General features: G+C 41.3%; 1 protein-coding gene across 3 annotated transcripts in view; it reads left to right on the top strand.

Moving 5' to 3' along the window:
- Positions 1–19311, top strand: part of fbln1 (fibulin 1) — a 95602-nt gene that overhangs the window by 28059 nt on the left and 48232 nt on the right. For all 3 annotated transcript variants that reach the window (XM_084061073.1, XM_084061072.1, XM_084061074.1), the window contains 11 exons: positions 6964–7117; positions 8555–8626; positions 9383–9475; positions 11325–11462; positions 11967–12104; positions 14055–14207; positions 14540–14665; positions 15031–15156; positions 15662–15781; positions 16758–16889; positions 18043–18166. In XM_084061073.1, coding sequence (XP_083917199.1) covers positions 6964–7117; positions 8555–8626; positions 9383–9475; positions 11325–11462; positions 11967–12104; positions 14055–14207; positions 14540–14665; positions 15031–15156; positions 15662–15781; positions 16758–16889; positions 18043–18166 — 1376 coding nt within the window. The remainder of the gene's footprint in view (positions 1–6963; positions 7118–8554; positions 8627–9382; positions 9476–11324; positions 11463–11966; positions 12105–14054; positions 14208–14539; positions 14666–15030; positions 15157–15661; positions 15782–16757; positions 16890–18042; positions 18167–19311) is intronic.

The following is a 19311-nucleotide window of genomic DNA, read 5'->3' on the forward strand; positions in this document are numbered from 1 at the left end:
GGCTGAGTGGTGGTACCTCGCCTCTGGAACAGTTCCAGAAACCTTGGGCTTGAACCATCTGTGGGAGTCGACATCAAATCCATAAAGAATATTGTCCCCATACACTGTCCCTCCCCAGGTGTAGATGATATCTCCTTGACTCTCATACACTGTTCCTCCCCAGATGTAGATGGTATCTTCTATCAGCACAGCTGTGTGTCCGTAGCGTAAGGAGGGAACATGAAGGGAACATTCTCCTCTTCCTGGGGGCAACGTCGTCAAGCACAAAGTCACTGTGTTGAAGACGTGCACATCAATCTGATCCATGTTGTTGTAGGTTTTCCCTTTATAGAAAACCCCTCCAAAGTAATACACCTTGTCCTCCACTGGCCCAGCAGCACAACCATGGAACGTTTGTGTCTGTGGTCCTCCTTTCAGGAGCACTGACCAGCTCAGCATCTCTATCTCTCTTTGCCTTTGTCTCTCCCACTCCCTTTAGCTTAACCTCTCAATACTCCTCTCAATCTCTGTAGAGGTCTGCAACAGCTTATATAGGCTGACAAAGCTCTGGTCTGATGTCATTCACAACACAAACTGATGTCATGCATGTGTAACAACACTGATTTATGCAGCTGTTTTTATTTGCACACATGTGGAATGCCCTACTATACCACCAGCCCTACTATACTACCAGCCATCAAACAGTGTGTGACTCCCTAGTACTACCCTCCTTCAAAACCTCCATAAAAGAGCACCTGTCTGCAATTTGGAACTGGATCTAGACAAGTCTTCTAGCTTGACAAAAGAAATGATCCCCACACTTTTACTGCTCCTAGTGTTGATGAGCTCTTGTATGGTACTAGAACTATAACTAGTAACTTTGTGACAGATGTGCATTTTCTCTTTCCAACATTCTGACACTAAAATGGCTTTTTTTCAGGGAGACAAATCGGGAGAAAAACAACTTTGTTATCGACCGTTATCTGTCCTAGCAACACACTCTCGCGAGATCTAGTGCCAGTAAACATAGGATGTCCTTGTCCGCGAGATCTGCCGCCAGACGGCGCCCACTTAGGAGACCAGTTGCGTACCATTTCACCCCTAGTGGCGAAGCCACGGTTGGGCTAACTTCCTAAATTAAGCACCTTTTGTTGTAGGCTACCTGACCTACAGGCTCTTTAGCTATTCATTATAGTCTCTGTTAATAGTAATAATAACAACAAAACTACCACTGATGTGATTCCGAGGGTGAGTCAGTCCGATTGCATCCCAGGTATCCTTCTGATGGATTTTGATTGGTTGTCAGCGTTTCTATCGTTCATAAAAACTCTGACAGTGATTTAAACTATATGGTTTACCGCCGTCATAGTCATTATAGTTGTAATCTGGACTCTGGAAGGATTTTTAAAAGGACATTTATAGTTATCATTATAGTTAACTTGTATTTGTCAGAGTGAATGGGCCATAACAATGCGCGTTTTACTGTGCAGAAAGAGAATTAATTCATTGCAAACTTGTAGACTCAATCAATCTACATCAACTGGACTGTGTGTGTGTGTGTAGTCGTGCATACACGCACATCTCTGTGAGAGGGCATGTTTACACAAGTGCATGCACGCGTTTGCGAGTGTACTTACGTGTGTGTGTGCGTGCATGAGTGTGTGTGTGTGTGAGAGAGAGAATATGTGTGTGCGTGCGCACTGTGTATGTGTGAATGAGTGTGCAGTGAGCAGGACGGGACATGTCCCTCTAGGGAGCGGTATGGAGCGTGTTTCTGTCACGCAGATTATGAATTCAACTGTGATTCTCCATTCTTCCACCGAGGCTAACGGCCAGACTCTTATCTCAAGCAGACTCCCTCCATCCTTTATCCACCCACGTCCACAATTATACTCATAACATACCATTTTATTGCTGTTGGGCAGAAAACTCTTATCTCCATATTTTAACTTTTTGTGTTTTTTCTTGCTATTTTTTTTATTTGAATCCTGAAAAGTCACACTTTTGGACATATGAGGTTTCCACCCGACAGAGACGATGTGCAATATAGGCATTTAGCAGACGCTCTCATCCAGAGAGACTTAAGTGTGAGATCGGAATAATCAACTCTAGTCAATAAACTAGGTAAATGATTACATAAACAAGAGTTCAGAGAGAACTTAGGCTTGTTTTTCTTGAACACAATGTTAAAATGTAATTTAGATAATGTTATCTTAACAGGTTCATTGATTACCTGGTATCCTATAGTTTCAATGTATAGATTATTAGATGTAGATATTAGTCTGCCATCTCTGTGTGGAACCTGCATTTCCAAGGGGCTGATTTAAAAAAGAAAAAGCCTTTGGTGATAACCCGGCCCCACATTTGCATACCGGGCCCTGATTGGTGCCCCACAACTTAGGGGGCAGCTAAATCCAATCACAACCGAGCGTGGTCAGACCAAATCTTCCGAGGGGAAGTTTTTTTTTTTTTTGCATTGGCAGATTCGTCTGGTTTCCAGGCTAAGTTAGACTAGCAACAATTGAAAGAGAAGATGGCAAGAAGGCATACAAGGAGAGTTAAGTGCTATAGGGGGAAGACTCGCCTCATCAAGAGGTGAGTCTTCAGACTACATTACATTACATTACAGTCATTTAGCAGACGCTTTTATCCAAAGCGACTTACAATAAGTGCATTCAACATAGGTAGGGAACGAAACTACTAATCACCAGAAGTCTTAAGTGCATTCTCTTCTAAAACAAGCAACTACGAGTATACCTACTGTAGTGCTAAAGCAGTGCATGGTTTTCAACCTTTTTCGTGTCAAGGACCCCCAAATTGACACATATTAGCCCACGGACCTCCATTTGAAAAGATATGCCAGGGACTCAACCATTTTGATTTCTTGGGGGTCCCAATCTACACTTTATCATCATCATTAGTGTTCATATAACTCTGAGAGTTATAGACGCATAAGGGTCAATTTGGTTCCTAACTATTCATTTGGCTGGGGACCCCCCGGAACCCCCACAAGGACCACTGGTGGTCCCCGGACCACTGGTTGAGAACCACTGCGCTAAAGTAAAAGTGCAATACAGTATATCTGCTACCTACTACCATCGGCACACTATAAGAAAGACGCAATGCTTTGGCACACATTTTGAAAAGAGAAGTCAAGTGAGTGCACTTTCCTGAGAAGATGAGATCATCGTCAGCGCCAGACGACGTGTCTTTACTCGATCTGTAAAATAACAGCGTCTCATACTTTAATATGCCTGGTGTTTGTGAATGAGACAAAGTGTTTAGAAAGGCTTTGGGGGGGGGGGGGGGGGGGGGAGGTTACTGTAAAGCCTGATTTAAGCCTGATTTATACCATACTTATATCCGGACTCTCTCTTTTCCCGGTGTTTCGCTCAGGTGGGCGTGGTTTTGAGTTTAGGTTTAGGCATAGTTTCTGTGAGGTTAAGCCTTGGTTAGGTTTAGGCATAGTTTCTGTGAGGTTAAGCCTTGGTTAGGTTTAGGCATAGTTTCTGTGAGGTTAAGCCTTGGTTAGGTTTAGGCATAGTTTCTGTGAGGTTAAGCCTTGGTTAGGTTTAGGCATAGTTTTTTGTGAGGTTAAGTTTAGGGTTAAGGTTAGGTTTAGGCATTGTTTTAGTGAGGTCGAGCCTTACCGTAACCTTAACCGTTAGGGATAGGCATATAACCACTCCCACCTGGGCAAAACACCAAAGAAAGAAGGGATTCCCCTGGTAGATTGGCTATTTTCTGCGCACGACAACCAAGCATAAATCAGCCGTAACCCCTCATTAACACAGAAATAACAATGCGTTCCCCCCGTGTTAATTGCAGTATTGCGTTATAAATGTTACGGAGAAATTACAGCAGTCAGACAGAGAGGCAGGGAAGATTATAGGGGGGGGGGTAGGATAGGTGCTGTTTGAATGCAGTCTACGAACACTGCATGGCAAATACCTAGGTATAAAATAGGGCTAAAGTGGTTAATGTATTTTTTATAATGTAATAACTCACATCTGCAAAGTAACTAGTAATTAAGTTTTCAAATAATTGTAGTGAAGTAAAAGTATAATATTTGCCTCTGAGATGCAGTGGAGTAGAAGTAGAAGTATTGGAAATTGGAAATACTCCAGTCGAGTAAAAGTGTGTCTAGTCGCGTGTGTGTGTGCACAGCGCACACATGCACGCGCGTGCGTAGCTGCACGCGTGCAGAAGCACACATGCGTGTGTCATGAATCAGGTGATACAATATTAATGTTTCAGAGAACAAAGCATGCAATAATGATAACATACGGTACACGTTAAACTTTCGACCAGTGGGTGCACATACATTGAACTGAATGCAACCAGTGGGTGCATTTAAGTAGTACATTCAACTGAATGTAACCAGTGGGTGCATTTAAGTACATTGAACTGAATGTAAGGACATACATACCAAGGAACACCTCATTTACCTGGCTGCCAATAAAATATCTCTCCCCCGCTTCCACACACACACACACACACACACACACACACACACACACACACACACACACACACACACACACACACACACACACACACACACACACCCCAATCATTGCCAGGCTGCTGACAGCATGATGATTGATTGGACACGGTTCAGCTCCAAGTTGATGATGTCATCTCATGTCTGTCTGCACGTCTGTCTGGCTGACTGCCTGCTCCACCTGCCACCTACAGTATATCTCCCCGTCTGACTGAAAACCTGCTGCGTTAACCCGCTCTGCTACCGTGTCTCTGTCTGTCTGTCTGAAAACCTGTCTGCCTGTGTCTGTATGTCTACTCACTCTTCCTCCCTGTCCACTGACTGATTGACAGCTGCTCTGTCAAGCCGACCTGCTCCTCTCTCCTTCTGTCCTGACCCCATGTCTGTCTGTCTGTCTCACCTACCTGTGTGTGTGTGTGTGTGTGTGTGTGTGTGTGTGTGTGTGTGTGTGTGTGTGTGTGTGTGTGTGTGTGTGTGTGTGTGTGTGTGTGTGTGTGTGTGTGTGTGTGTGTGTGTGTGTGTGTGTGTGTGTGTGTGTGTGTGTGTGTGTGTGTGTGTGTGTGTTTGTGTTACTATACTTGCAGGACCAAGTATAGTAGAATTTGAAGAAATATACATTGTGAGGACCGTTTACCTGGTCCTCACAAGACAAATGTTTGTTTTATAGTAAAAGAAAATGTGTTTTAGAGATATGTTTACAATTAGAAAAACATTCAGCTCAGGATTAGACATTTAGAGGTTAGGTTTAGGGATTGGAATTAGAGTTAAACATGATTTATACTTAGTTGCGCGCCAGTGTCATGCACCGAAAATAGCTGATCTATAAGCTCACAGCGCGGCGCGTTGTGGGCTTGTAGATCTGCTGTTTTTCGGCTTTAGGCTTACGGTTAAAAATGGCAATTATTTTTTTTTAAATGGCATTCATAACATGGCTGTCCTAAAGTGTTGATGTCCTCACAAGTATAGTAATACAAACGTGTGTATGTGTGTGTGTGTGTGTGTGTGTGTGTGTGTGTGTGTGTGTGTGTGTGTGTGTGTGTGTGTGTGTGTGTGTGTGTGTGTGTGTGTGTGTGTGTGTGTGTGTGTGTGTGTGTGTGTGTGTGTGTGTGTGTGTGTGTGTGTGTGTGTGTGTGTGTTGAAGTGGGGGAGAGATCTTTTATTGGCAGCCAGGTAATGAGGTGTTCCTTAGTATCTGTGTCCTTACATTCAGTTGAATGCACTTAAATGCACCCACTGGTTACTGTGTGTGTGTCCAGCTAACCTATCTATTTGCATGGAGGTTTTATCATTCTTCTAATCTGTATCATGCACCAGTGGGAGCAACCACAATATGGTACCCCCCACATTTTGAACAAACATGTGATAATTGCCATTCTACTACTCTGCCACCACTATGTGGAATGCCCTGACACCATCCATTAAAGGATGTGTGACACTGAGTTTCTTTCCAAACGGGCCTGAAAAAGACATCTATCAGGAAGACATCTATCAGGAGACCACAAGTGGAGGTAGATTTGAATGCCCATCTAAAGGAGGTGTCATTCACTGCCACCGTTTTCTTTTTTCTCCTTTCTACATTGTTGCTTGTCCTTCTTGATGACATGTATTAATGTGTTCTAATTCTGTGCTATTTTGATGAATTGAATACATACTGTAGGACCACAATGAAAACTGGTCCCCAGGACTTTTTTTGTGTTATCCTTTTAGCCTAAATGTCTTACTTTACTGTAACTCTGTGCTGTTTATATTTCTAATATACGTAGACTAATAACGTATTCAATCCAGCAATTAATCAATCAATCAATCAATCAATGTGCATCTGATACTATTCTATTCAGATGTTGTCAGCCTATAAATAGGGTGACAGTATTGCAGGGCAAATATTGTACTTTCACTCCACTACAATTATTTGAAAACTTTAGTTACTAGTTACTTTGTAGATTTTGATTATTATTACAAAACATACATTACTCACTTCAGCCCTATATACATTTTGGCCTTTTGAAAATAGCAGATCTACAAGCTCACAATGCGTCGCGATGCGAGCTTGTAGATCTGCTATTTTCAAACTTATTTTTATACATTTGAAATATTGTGAAATTCTGCACAATGAGTACTTTCTACTTCTGGTACTTTAAGTACATTTTGATACCAATACTTGTGTACTTTTACTCAAGTACATTTTTTATTATTTAGTAACAGAGGTTTTTTTTACATTGCAGTATTGATACTTTTACTTACTGTAAGTAAAAAATGTGAGTACTTTTTCCACCACTGGAATGAAGTTTTACTTTCGGTCTCATAACTGTGTACTCTGTAGCGCGACTGTATCACTTGCCTACAAGAACCGATCCACAAGCTATCGCGTGCGACAGCTGTAGATCGACGCCTTGTTAGCTTGTAGATCGGTTCTTGTGGGCAGCGGCACCGGTGGTGCGATGGATCCTAAATGAATGTTTTACTGTGTGTTTGTGCCGTAGACATGCTGTGACTGCTGTCTGCTGGGGAAGGCAGCCCAGGAGCAGGGTCTGCCCTGTGACCAGCGCCTGCTGCTGGGGTACCAGTGTGGCCTGGTGTCCCGGGCCTGCTGCGTGGACGGATCCCCGGACAACCAGACCACAGGGCCTCCTGGGGGTAAGAGGCGGACACTGGAGTAGTGGAATAGGCAAATAGGATATTTTTTAAGGTTTATTTATAGGTATTGTAAAGAGACCAGGATTGTAGCTACAGTATAAGAAGAAAGCACTTGAGCAACTCGGACAATTGGAGCCTTTTCTTTGATAGAGCTGGGTGCAAGGCAGGGATGGCAACGTTTCGCTGTCAATATTGGAAAGAAATTGGGCCGCCTTACTTCCTTCACAGGTGTTACCAATGATTCTAATGAAGGCTCTGTTCCATTTAGTGTAGCACAGTGGTTCTCACACTTTTTAATTTCAAGGACCCCATGACCCTTATGGGTCCATTTGGTTCCATTTGTACACTCTCAGAGTTAACCACCCGTAAGGGGCCATTTGGAACCCCCTCAAGGAACCACGAGGGTCCCTGGACCACACTTTGAGACCCACTAGTTTAGCAGTCCTTCCGGTGAGCCAACATAAACAATATCAGCACCCTGAGTCTGTTTGACCAGAATGGAACACAACCTTCATTAGTGTCATTGGTGTAAGAAGTGGCCCAATTTCTTTGCAATATGGCTGCTGTGCATAAAGCCTAACAGATAGAGGCTACAAGTGATTTATATATAAACAGGTGAGAGGCAGGGACAGGCCATTCAATTAGCCAATGTCCAAAGGTCCAACAATAAGTTCAAGGATAAGGACAAGAAGGCTTGAATGATGCAGAGTTCAGATAAAAGCGATGCTGAGGTTCAGCTCAGTGATGGAAATGGACAATTATATGAGCTGTTATTCTCAACACTTGTTTTTTTATTTTGAAGGACCCCATGCATTAGACCATGGGCCCCCATTTGATACAATTCTTTATCTCTAGGACCACAATCTATACACTGTAAAATCCTCAGTGTTCATTTACGAATGGAACCAAATGGACAAGTAAGTAAGGGTCTCAATAAGCATCCATTTGGACCCCTGATGGTCCAAATGGATGGAAAAATAGATATGCACTGCCCTCTACTGGATACATGTGGTTATGACATTTAAAGTGTAAGTCACTAGACGTTCGGGCCGCGTTCACTTTGCAGTGCCACCTTACAGGCACCTCACAGTGTGAGAGAGAGTTTTGTGCTCTCCTAAATCCACGGCAGGCTTTGAAAGTACCCACTTCAGAAAGAGGTGACGTGCATCACCTCTCCAATGACCAAAACCCACTATGGAAGCCGTCGAACTGGTGCGATCTGACGGCATCCTAGAATTTATAGGTAGGATGTGATGTCATGCGTGATGTCATGCTGTCGTGAGATTACGTCACACTGGCGTGATGTCAGATTACGTCACACTGGCTACATACATACAGACAACCGACATGGCGCAGGATTCAAATTGTATATATATAAGATAAGATTGTTGTAGACATTCAGTCATGTAGATGCTGTCTTCTCCCCCACTGCTTCAGAGAAGGAGAATGAAACCAACGACGGTGAAAGCGATGCCTTGCCCAAGGACGCTGACAGTGACCAGTGCAAAGGTACAGAGTAAGGAACTCAGTAAGCAAATACAGTTATCTGTGATGGACAAAGTATAAAGTATAGACAGATACTCCTGGTCAGATTTTACTCATCTACAAGTGAAAGTTACCAGCTCAGTGTCCGCCCTGTGATTAGGCGGTTGGCGTTTGATCCCCCGGCCCGGTTTGATCCCCTGGTGAAATAAATTATGCCTAATGTGGCGAAATAATGCATAAATCTAACCTTAACTCTAACCTTACAAAAACTGCCTAAACGTAACCCTAACCTCACAAAAACTATGCCTAAACCTAACCTTAGATAATTTGCGATGCATTTTAGATGAGGAAAAAAAAATATGCAAAAGTGCATGCTATTAAAAATACTTGAGTATTCAAACATACAAAGTACATTTTCTTTTCAATATTATTGCATCGCTGTAAAAAAGCAATATTCAATTTAAAATAAAACTGATCACATGCTACTTTCATTGTTTTGCATTAATAAATGCATTCATTAATGTATTTTTGTACGTTTGGGTCCCGGGTGTCTTCCTAGAAAAATAGTCAAAAGTACAATACAGTACAACAAAAATGAAAAATACAATACTGTAATTGTCTTTGAAATGTTGTGGAGTTACATAAACTTCCAAAAAACAAATACTAAAATAATGCACAGATACTCAAAGAGTCTACCGAGGTACAGTACTCAAGTAAATGTACTTTGTTACAGTCCACCACTGACAATATTGTTGTTAATAGTGTTTGTGGTGTTTACAGGGAACGGGAACTGTGCCCACCTGTGTGTGGGCAACGGCACCTGTGCCTGTTTCAAAGGCTACAAACTCAAACCAGATGCCAGAAGCTGCGATGGTAAGTAGACATTATTACTGCATGCCTGGCTCTTCTACTTTAAAGGTGCAGTAAGAGATATTTGTTTGTTAAAAGTTTGGTAAAAAAGTGTTGAGTAGCTCTATATTCCCATAGTATAGTCATTGCTAGAGCAGTGTTTTTCAACCCTTTTCATATCAAGGTCCATTATTTACTGTATTCTGCATTTGAGCCACAGAACCACCATTTGATGAGATTTAGACTCTCAGACCCAAAACTTAGAATATTATGTTATCGTTGGATAAGATTTTGTCCACAATTCCATGCTGTGTTGATGTCGGTACCATAGGAGAGATGACAGGCCAACGCTGGTCAAAATAACAATTCTTTAATTAAGTAATGCAGATGTTTACCAATAATTTAACTCTTGAGAGCGTAAAATGAAACCAAATGGACCCTTACGGGTCCATTTGGTTTCATTTTACGCTCTCAAGAGTTAAATTATTGGTAACCATTTGGTTACGAACTCTCCATTTAGCTGGGGACCTCCAGGAACCCCCTCAAGGACCACTGGTGGTCCCCGGACCACTGGTTGAGAAGCACTGCTATAGAGTGTTTGTTCAGTAACAGTGGTCTCCCCGTCTCTCCAGCTCTTTAATAAACATCAGTATTCAGGATAGCAATTTAATCGGAGGGAGAACTCATTCAGGATACAGAATAAAGAAGTTGAATTAGAAGTGATGAAACTAAAGAAATGAGCAGACAAAATTGGAACCTTTAACACTTTTAAATTGAAGCTGAACAATGTGTACTCTCTCCTGATTGGCTGAAATGTGTAGCCCACCTGAACATGTATTTTCTGTTTATTAAAGAGCTGGAGAGACGGTGGACCCCTGTTACTGAACAAACACTCTAGCTGGATTACTATCAGATTATACTGTAGAGCTTTAACTTTATAACAATGTGTTCCCTAAAGCAAGCTGAGAGCTTTGCTAGTTTTGCACGGTTTATATTGTACTCAGGGAAGGACATTTAACAAATAAAAAGTGACTAGGATATAAACGTGACCTTTTACTGGCAGGTAGTATCCTTAAAAGGAGAGGAAGAGACGGCCAGTGTCCTAAAAGAGACTTTAATTCACTGTCTGTGTGATGTAACGTGGATTCAGATATACGGTATACAGATATATTATCGCCTCTGTTGGTGTGGAAACCTCATATATGTCCAAAACGTACTTTTCAGGATTCAAATTCAAAAACGGCGAAAAGTAGCAGATCGACAAGCTCGAAACGTGCCGCTTGTGGATCTGGTACTTTTGATGCTTTTGTGTGACGCTGTAGTATGATCAAGTAGGGTGTTAATTTACTGGGGAAAAAAAGTTAAAATACAGTAACTGAGTGTTTCCAAATGTCTATACTTTTACTTCTACTCCACTACATCTCAGAGGCAAATATTGTACTTTTACTCCACTACAATTATTTGAAAACTTTAATTACTAGTTACTTTGCAGATATAATGTATTACATTATAAGACATACATTAACCACTTTAGCCCTATTTTATACCGAGGCTAAACATTTTCTACATTTTGATACCAATACTTTTGTACTTTTACTCAAGTCATTTTTTAATAACAACTTTTACTTGTGTCACAAAGTACTTCTACATTGCAGTATTGCTACTTTTACTTAAGTAAAAAAAATGAAGTACTTTTTCCACCAGTGTTATAATATGGAGAGAAGAGGTTTCTGCCCGACGGCAAACGTTATGCAACATGTGATTTTTATTCCAAGTTGTCACTAACGCGGCCCAAGTTTTAGGACAAATGTCTCTCCTCTCCTCTCCCTCTTATCCTCTCTCTCACCCTCTCCTCTCCTCTCCCGCGTGTCAGACATTAATGAGTGCTTGCTGGGAGCCAGTAACTGCCGTGTAGGGGAGCGCTGCATCAACACGGAGGGTTCATTCCGCTGTCAGAGGGAGGTGAGCTGTGGGACTGGCTATGAGCTCACTGACAACAACAACTGCAAAGGTCAGTGTCACACTGTGTCTGCCTGTTCTGGAGCCTGGGACACAAAGCATCGGTCTAGAGTGGAATGAGATCCTATTAAGGGAGTTGTTCATTCACTCACCCTGTGATGGAGATTACATACAAGGAGGATTTTTCCTTTACGATGAATGAAGAATCCAAAAACGAAGAAAATACTATAAATATGGTATAGGCCAAGATCAACAAAACTACATAAAAAGTGTTCTGTTTATTAACTACAAAAACAACGCTCACAGTGTAATGCCAAGTGTCTTGTATCCAGTCGTGTGTCGGTACTTCCAAAACATCACTTTTAACTTAGCTTAAGAAAATGTTCTTTTTACATTTTTAATTAAACGAACATTCTCGCTGTATTCAAACCATCACAAGGTGAGTAAATGATAGCTTACTCACCTCGGACTAACTACACATTTATTTATTTATTCATTCATACATTTATTCTTATAGGAATGTATTTCATTTCAATTCTACTTGTTCCTCCTGTAGACATCGATGAATGTGAGTCCGGCACCCATAACTGTGTCCCAGACTTTGAGTGCCAGAACACCCAGGGCTCGTTCCGCTGTCGTCCCAAGCACAAGTGCGGTTCAGGCTACATCCAGGATGCTCTGGGCCAATGCATTGGTGAGCATTCCACCCACCCTGGATACACAGAGAGGGGCCAGGACAGTTTTGTAATCTTTGGACCTGTAATCTACCCCTCAAAGGCCGTTGTCTCAGTGGCAGGACAGACAACAGCCGAGGTTTCAAAATCCTAAAGTTATTTTTTATTTTACAAGTAGCCATACAGGATCCCATGCCGCTTGCCATGCTGTGGTACTATATCTAAAATCCTACAAAACACATTTAACACGAGCGGATGATTATCTTCTGTCCGGACAGTGGCTCTCCCTGAGTGTTTGTGGAGATGACTGATTTATAGGCATGTAACGATTCACTCAACTCGCGATATGATTCAAATCACAATAGTAGGTTCACGATACGATTCTGCACGATTTTTTTTCGAGACAAATGACAGAAAATACTTTTTTTTATCACTATTTCTCTTGCACAAATTCAGTATTTTCATCATTTTTTTCTTCCTTACAATACTGTGTTTTCTCTTATACTCTTTTCAATACAGTATCATTTTTTGCATCGTGATGATTCTTTTATTTAATCGATTTCAATTGTCACCAGTTTGAATTGATTGAATCGTGCCTACTGATTTATCCTGTTGTGCATCAATGTCCTTGATGCACAGCAAGGTGCGCTGCCACACCCAGCTCTGAGTCTAGTTTTAGTTTGACCCTGGACTAATTCAAAGTGTAATTGGACTCGGTGTGGGGTGTGACTGCTTAAATCAGCCATCCTCCATCCCACAGCCATCTCTAATTAGCTCCTTCATATCTTGTATCTATTCGACATTTCAAACATTCCTATTTTTTCGTAAATTAGTGCCATTCTACATCATACTAGAGTGTTGTGCTAGAGTTGTGAAAGAAGCCAATCTTCAAGCTAGTAGATTATCGACTTTCACTATCTGTGAAAGATTTTGATAGTGAAAAGAGTGTCTGTGGGTTTTATAAAAATTGAGCCAATGGAAAGTATTAACAAGAGCTTGTTGTGGCTAAATAATAACTACATTGGATCCTCTTTTTTTCCATTTCCTGAAAAGTAACGGTTTAGGACATAAAAGGTTTACATCCGACAGTGAAGACCTCTATGAATGGATTCCTATTCCTATCAGCAGACATACAAGGCTAAAGCTACAGTAGAGAGAGCTTGGAGGAGTGCCAGCTTTCTAGTATGACAATGTTTGGCCATTTTTAAAAGATGTCAGAACATACAGTACAACTGTACGACATTGTAGGATTAATCTTCAATGTTTTAGGAAACAATTTTCCTTAGCCAATAAACATTTGCATTTGGTTGTCTCAGTAAAGGAACATTGTGCAGATATCACTTGATATACTGTAGTAGTTTATTTCGTGGAAAGATCACAAGGATTAGCCAAGTAACATCCAATGTCATAGCCATTCTAACTTATGTGACTGGGTTTACAATAATATTAAGCTTAAAATTCGAGCAGTCACCCTATTTGGGTAATCTTCAACCACAGTACAAAGAGGCAACTTCATCAGCAATCTTTTAAACACAGTATTGTATTCTATCTGTATTAAAAATTGTACTGGAGTAAAAGTACTAAAGTACTGGCATCAATATAAACATACAGAACCAAAGTAGAAAGTTTAATACAAAAAGAAAAAAAGTACTTGTCAAACTTATTTTAAATAGCAGATCTACAAGCTCACAATGCATCATAATGCGACACGTTGTGGGCTTGTAGAGCTGCTATTTTAGAATAGTCAAAGTATACTGTAACATCCCGACCTGAAATGTTTATTTTTTCTTTATTAAAGAGCTGGAGCAACAAAGAGACCCCTGCTACTGGACAAACTCTCTATAGCAATGATAATGATTACTATCAGAATATATATAGTTACTTAACACTTATTTTAATAAAGGAATATCACTTACACTTCCTTTTAAATGTGACAACAAGAAAGTGACCAGTGTTGTCTTGTGTTTCAGACATCAACGAGTGTATCATGCAGTCAGCAGCATCCCCGGCATGTGGCTCAGGCTACACCTGTATCAACACTGTTGGTTCTTTCAGCTGCCAGAGGAGCTCTGTCAACTGTGGCCGAGGTTACCACCTCAACGAGGAGGGAACACGATGTGTAGGTAGGTTATCACCTCAATGTGTTGGTAGGTAGGTTACCGCCTCAATGTGTAGGTGGGATATCACCTCAATGTGTAGGTAGACTACCACCTCAACGAAGAGGGAACGTGATGTGTAGGTAGGCAAAAAAACGTTAAACTTAAAATTGCGAAAAGCTACTTTCACAATTCACTGTATGTGTGTGTATTTGCAGGTGTGTGTGCACAGTCACACATGTCATATTTTGTCAGAATGTGGGGCTCCAAGGGAAAAAAAGGCTGGGAACCACAGATGGAAGTAGCCCTTCTAATATGCTGTTTGTTATTCAAATGTTTGGTTCCATGTTCTTCCCCAGACATTGATGAGTGTAAAGGTCCAGACGGAGCGTGTTCAGGTCATGGTTGTATCAACCTGGTGGGCTCGTACCGCTGTGAGTGTGCCGCAGGCTTCATCTTCAACAGCATCAACAGGGTGTGTGAGGGTAAGTGTTGATCCTTTTAGCCTAAACTACTCCACCAGCCCCTGAGGAGAACCGGGCAGAACAGTTTTGGTCTCACCACCTTCACACCACTACAGAGCTTTGTAGAATTATAGTAGGATGTCTGACTGTACCTCGTGCTGTTTACATTTCTGTCTAATAAAGTATTGAGTGCTTACTGACCTCTCTGCACACATGACCAAAAAACTATATGTAATAACAATATAATGCCAAAAGAGGTTCCCTTATTACACTTTTTGTTTAGTGTGTCATCTTTATTTATTTTAATTTTTGGGAAGGCTGCAGGCGCTTTTGAATTGGATGTTTTAGCGTTGACATGTACTTGTTGTTTCACCATATTATTTCAGATATCAATGAATGCAGGCACTATCCTGGACGCCTGTGTGCCCATAAGTGTGAGAACACTCAGGGGTCCTACAAGTGCAGCTGTACCACAGGGTTCAGACTGGCCAGTGACGGCAGGAATTGTGACGGTGAGACTAATATTATTATTATTATTATTATTAAATATTCTCCACATCAGTGGTTGTCAAAGTGGGGTCCAGGGACTCTCAGGATTCCTTGAGGTGGATCTAAACGGACCCTTTTACAAGTCTGTAATTCTGACAGTATACAAATGGACCCGTTATTTGTATACTGTCTCTACATAACCTTCCATTCATGCATCTGCTTCATTGCTGGAACTGAAGTCATGATCCAATATTATTAACCACTTTCCGCGTTGTTGGACTTCAGTGGAAACTAGGCTGCAACTATTGATTAGTTTTTCTTACCAATTAGTCTATTAATGACCTTTTCCATTAATCAAATAATTGAGTAGCATGTTTGTTTTTGATCATTTGTGTTTTTTATATCAATGAAATCAACAAGAAACAATTCTAATAGCTATTTTTGAAAACGACGTATTTTATCAAGTATCAATTATTTCTTTATAATCGATTATGTTAAAAAATATATCAATTCCGCTCCTCTGTGTAGATCTAAATGAGTGCGACAACAACCCGTGCAGTCAGGAGTGTGCCAACGTCTATGGATCATACCAGTGCTACTGTCGCCGTGGCTACCAGCTCAGCGACAACGATGGCATGACTTGTGAAGGTAAAGTGGATTCAATGTGGTCATTATTTAGGCACAAGCTCTTCATTGCTCTGCTGCCAGGGTACTACTACCCTGTTGCATTATTTGAACGTCCTCTTTAGTCAGATCCCAATACTCAAATCTCTGCCTCCTCCGTCCTCGGTGTTACAATGGAAGTAGTGACCTGCCGAAATATGTGACCATCTTGTGGTCTTTTTTTTTGTTTGTTCAAAAACCTATTATGTTCATCGAATAGGTTTGTACTTTCACTGCTGTATTGTTGCATTGTGTTTCTCTAGTAAGTTGTATAGTTGACTTAAGTTAATAAGTCTCTTCTCTAAGAGGGACGTGACAACATTGGATTGAATCCATGTGTGTTTATGGTATGGGTTGTATATATGGTTATATTGTGTGATATCTATTTCCTTGCAGGCCCTTTGGCCACAACAGTGGAAATGAGCTGATTAATGACACTCTGTGCCTTCGATCAGCTCCATCATCATTGGTTACAGTACCTCTAACAGGCCTTTGATTGATTGATTGATTCATTGATTCATTGAACTTTTTTATTAGGCAAAAGAATGTAAAACAACACAGTTTATACTTTATTACATTTATAATACTTTTGTCTAAAAGGTCCGTTGGGGTCCTACTGCCTACTTATAGCCAACATGGGCAACCTGCCAACGAAATGTCCGCTCCTTCTGTCACCTTTTTCACTATGTCACCTTTTTCACTTTTGTAATTAAATAATACCATTTTTTTAATCCAAGTTTAACTCTGTTAATAATCAAACATCAGTGATGTATGTTCCGACATTGATGTCATGTAAAGTCCACAAGGTGGTCACATATTTCGGCAGGTCACCAATCCCACCGTAACAACGTCATGCAGAAATCTGAGTATTGGGATACTATTGGATCTCTCTGTTGACTTCATTTCTTTTGTATCCGGCGTTCTGTGTCTTAATTAACCTTTTGACCTTCGACCCGTGTAGACATCGACGAGTGCGCCCTGCCCACCGGAGGTCACATCTGCTCGTACCGCTGTCACAACACGGCGGGGAGCTTCCACTGTACCTGTCCTATTGATGGATACACCCTGGCTGCCAACGGACGCAACTGCCAAGGTAAGCTCACCTCACCTCATAGCTTAACCACCATGCACACAGAGCTCGATAACTATAAAGATTACAATAAATATGTCTTCTTAAAAAAAGTGAAGTGGATGGCAACTATGACGACAACTGCAGCTGTAAAGAATATCGTTTGGATCACTTTCAGAGCGATATTATGAACGATCGAAACATTGACAGGCATTAAAATCCACCAATCAGAAGGACCTCGGAAAGTTTCGTTATTAACGGAGATGAGACGATTATGAATGGCTAACACTACCTGGCAGGCTAGCTGACATTAAACCTCATAGGACAACTATCTCACGTCCTTATAATTAATAATCAGATTCAGGTTACCCATAATGTTTCTGTCGGGTGGAAACCTCATATGTCCAAAACTGTTACTTTTCAGGATTCAAATTCAAAAGTAACAGATCTGTTACTTTTAACACTACCACCGCCAGGCCCGTAGCCTACGGGCCGATAAATCCAAACGTAACGCGCCGATCCCGTAGCCTACACGCTGTGGTGCTTTTTCCTTTTAAAAAAAAAAAAAAAAAACTTTTTTCAATTCTCGATACGGCACATTTCATTGTAACACCACCGGAAACAGAATTATTCGGGATCCGGTTTTGCCGATCCCGTCGGCCCTCGTTCTAATGACGAAACTGAAACCCCATTTTCTCCTTGTAGTTTTTTTCTCCTCGGTGATCACTGTTTAACATAAACCGTTCTAACTACAACATGGCGGCTCCGTTTGACACATGGTTTTCACTGCTCGAACCAGGCAGATCTCCGCGATGTTTACAAACAGTGCACAGCTCAATTTTAAGGATTTTAACAAGGTCTATGGCGACGTGGAAAAAAACAAAAAACAACAATAAAACATTGGCACTGGTGAGTACATTATGAGATTAACCTCTGGCGGTCAATGTGTTAATGCTTTTGTGTGACGTTGTAGTATGATCAAGTAGGGCATTCATTTACAAAAAAACACAATTGAATATGGAGATGAGAGGTTTCTGACCGACAGCAACGATATACCGTATCCCCTTGCATGCGTCTTTCAGCACAGACCGAGATCTCACTCCCTCTCACTTAACGGCACCATTAAATGTAATATTGACATGAGATTTGAGCATGCTCTTGTCTTTTTATATTCCAGATGTTGATGAGTGTATAATCGGAACACACACCTGCACAGAGAACCAGACATGCTTCAACGTGCAGGGAAGCTTCAGATGTCTGTCCTTCGAGTGTCCAGAGAATTATCGCAAAACTGGAGAGACGTGAGTGGCTGGAGTCTTTTCTTACGCGTACAATTCTAGGTGGGAGACACATGCCCCCCCACATGCAGACACTGGTACTGTAAGTGATATATTTTTGGGGGGTCCGGGACCCCTAGGGGGTCCTCAAAGCTACTATAGGGAGTCTGCCAAATCTTTGTGTGATAGGATGTTTGATTTGATTTGATTATTAACCACTTGAACCCTAGCATCCCTATTCTGAGGGGAACATTAGCCAAAATAGCAGATCTACAAGCTCACATTGCGAGCCTGTAGATCGGCTATTTTTGGCAAAGAGGTTTGCTGTAGGGGGGAAAAGGAGCAAATCAAGTACTATTGAAGGTTTTAGTGGTTTAATGTCTGAAATGAACAATAATTTACACAACACTGATAGTCAATGAAGCTATCTATGAAAAAGTTTAATCTGCAACACAATTTTAAACAATGGGGGGGGTCCCTGCTTCACCTCTCTCTCAGCTGAGGGGTCCCTGGCCTGAAAAACCTTGAAGACCCCTGGTCTATAGCAATGATTACTATCAGAACACTTATTTTAACAAAAGAAAATCACTTATACTGCACCTCTGATGAATGGATAGTCACACAGAAATTGGAATAATGTGTGCATGCATCAGTAAAAGGATCAACCATGCGACATAGACGATACAGATAGATGCAATCAGCCAAATCCACACACTGACACACATCAGAATCAACTTCATTGTCACATCAGGTTTACTGGTGTAATGGTGATTTTCTTTTTTGTGCAAGCTCCATCGGTTTTGTTATGGAAAGGAAAACAGCAAAGATCTAGAGCTTCACAAAGGATGACTTTACCAATATCTCTACGGATATCAATGGAAGAAATATGACATCTTGCGATTTATGATAGTAGTTCACTGCAATCTCAGTGGATCAAGGCCGTGCATGCTCTCTGCTGGAATGACTTCAGCGAGCGTTCAGCTCTAGCATGTTGTGTTATTGTAGAATGGCAGCAGAGGAATGATGATATGTGGACATGTTTACATTGGCACAACCCCCCCCCCCCCCCCCACACACACACACACACACACATATCGTCTCTGTCGGGGTGGAAACCTCATACGTCCAAAACTGTCACTTTTCAGGATTCAAATAAAAAAAACGACAAA

Source organism: Gymnoscopelus microlampas, assembly GCF_963454915.1.
Source record: "Gymnoscopelus microlampas genome assembly, chromosome: 6".
NCBI lineage: Eukaryota > Metazoa > Chordata > Actinopteri > Myctophiformes > Myctophidae > Gymnoscopelus > Gymnoscopelus microlampas.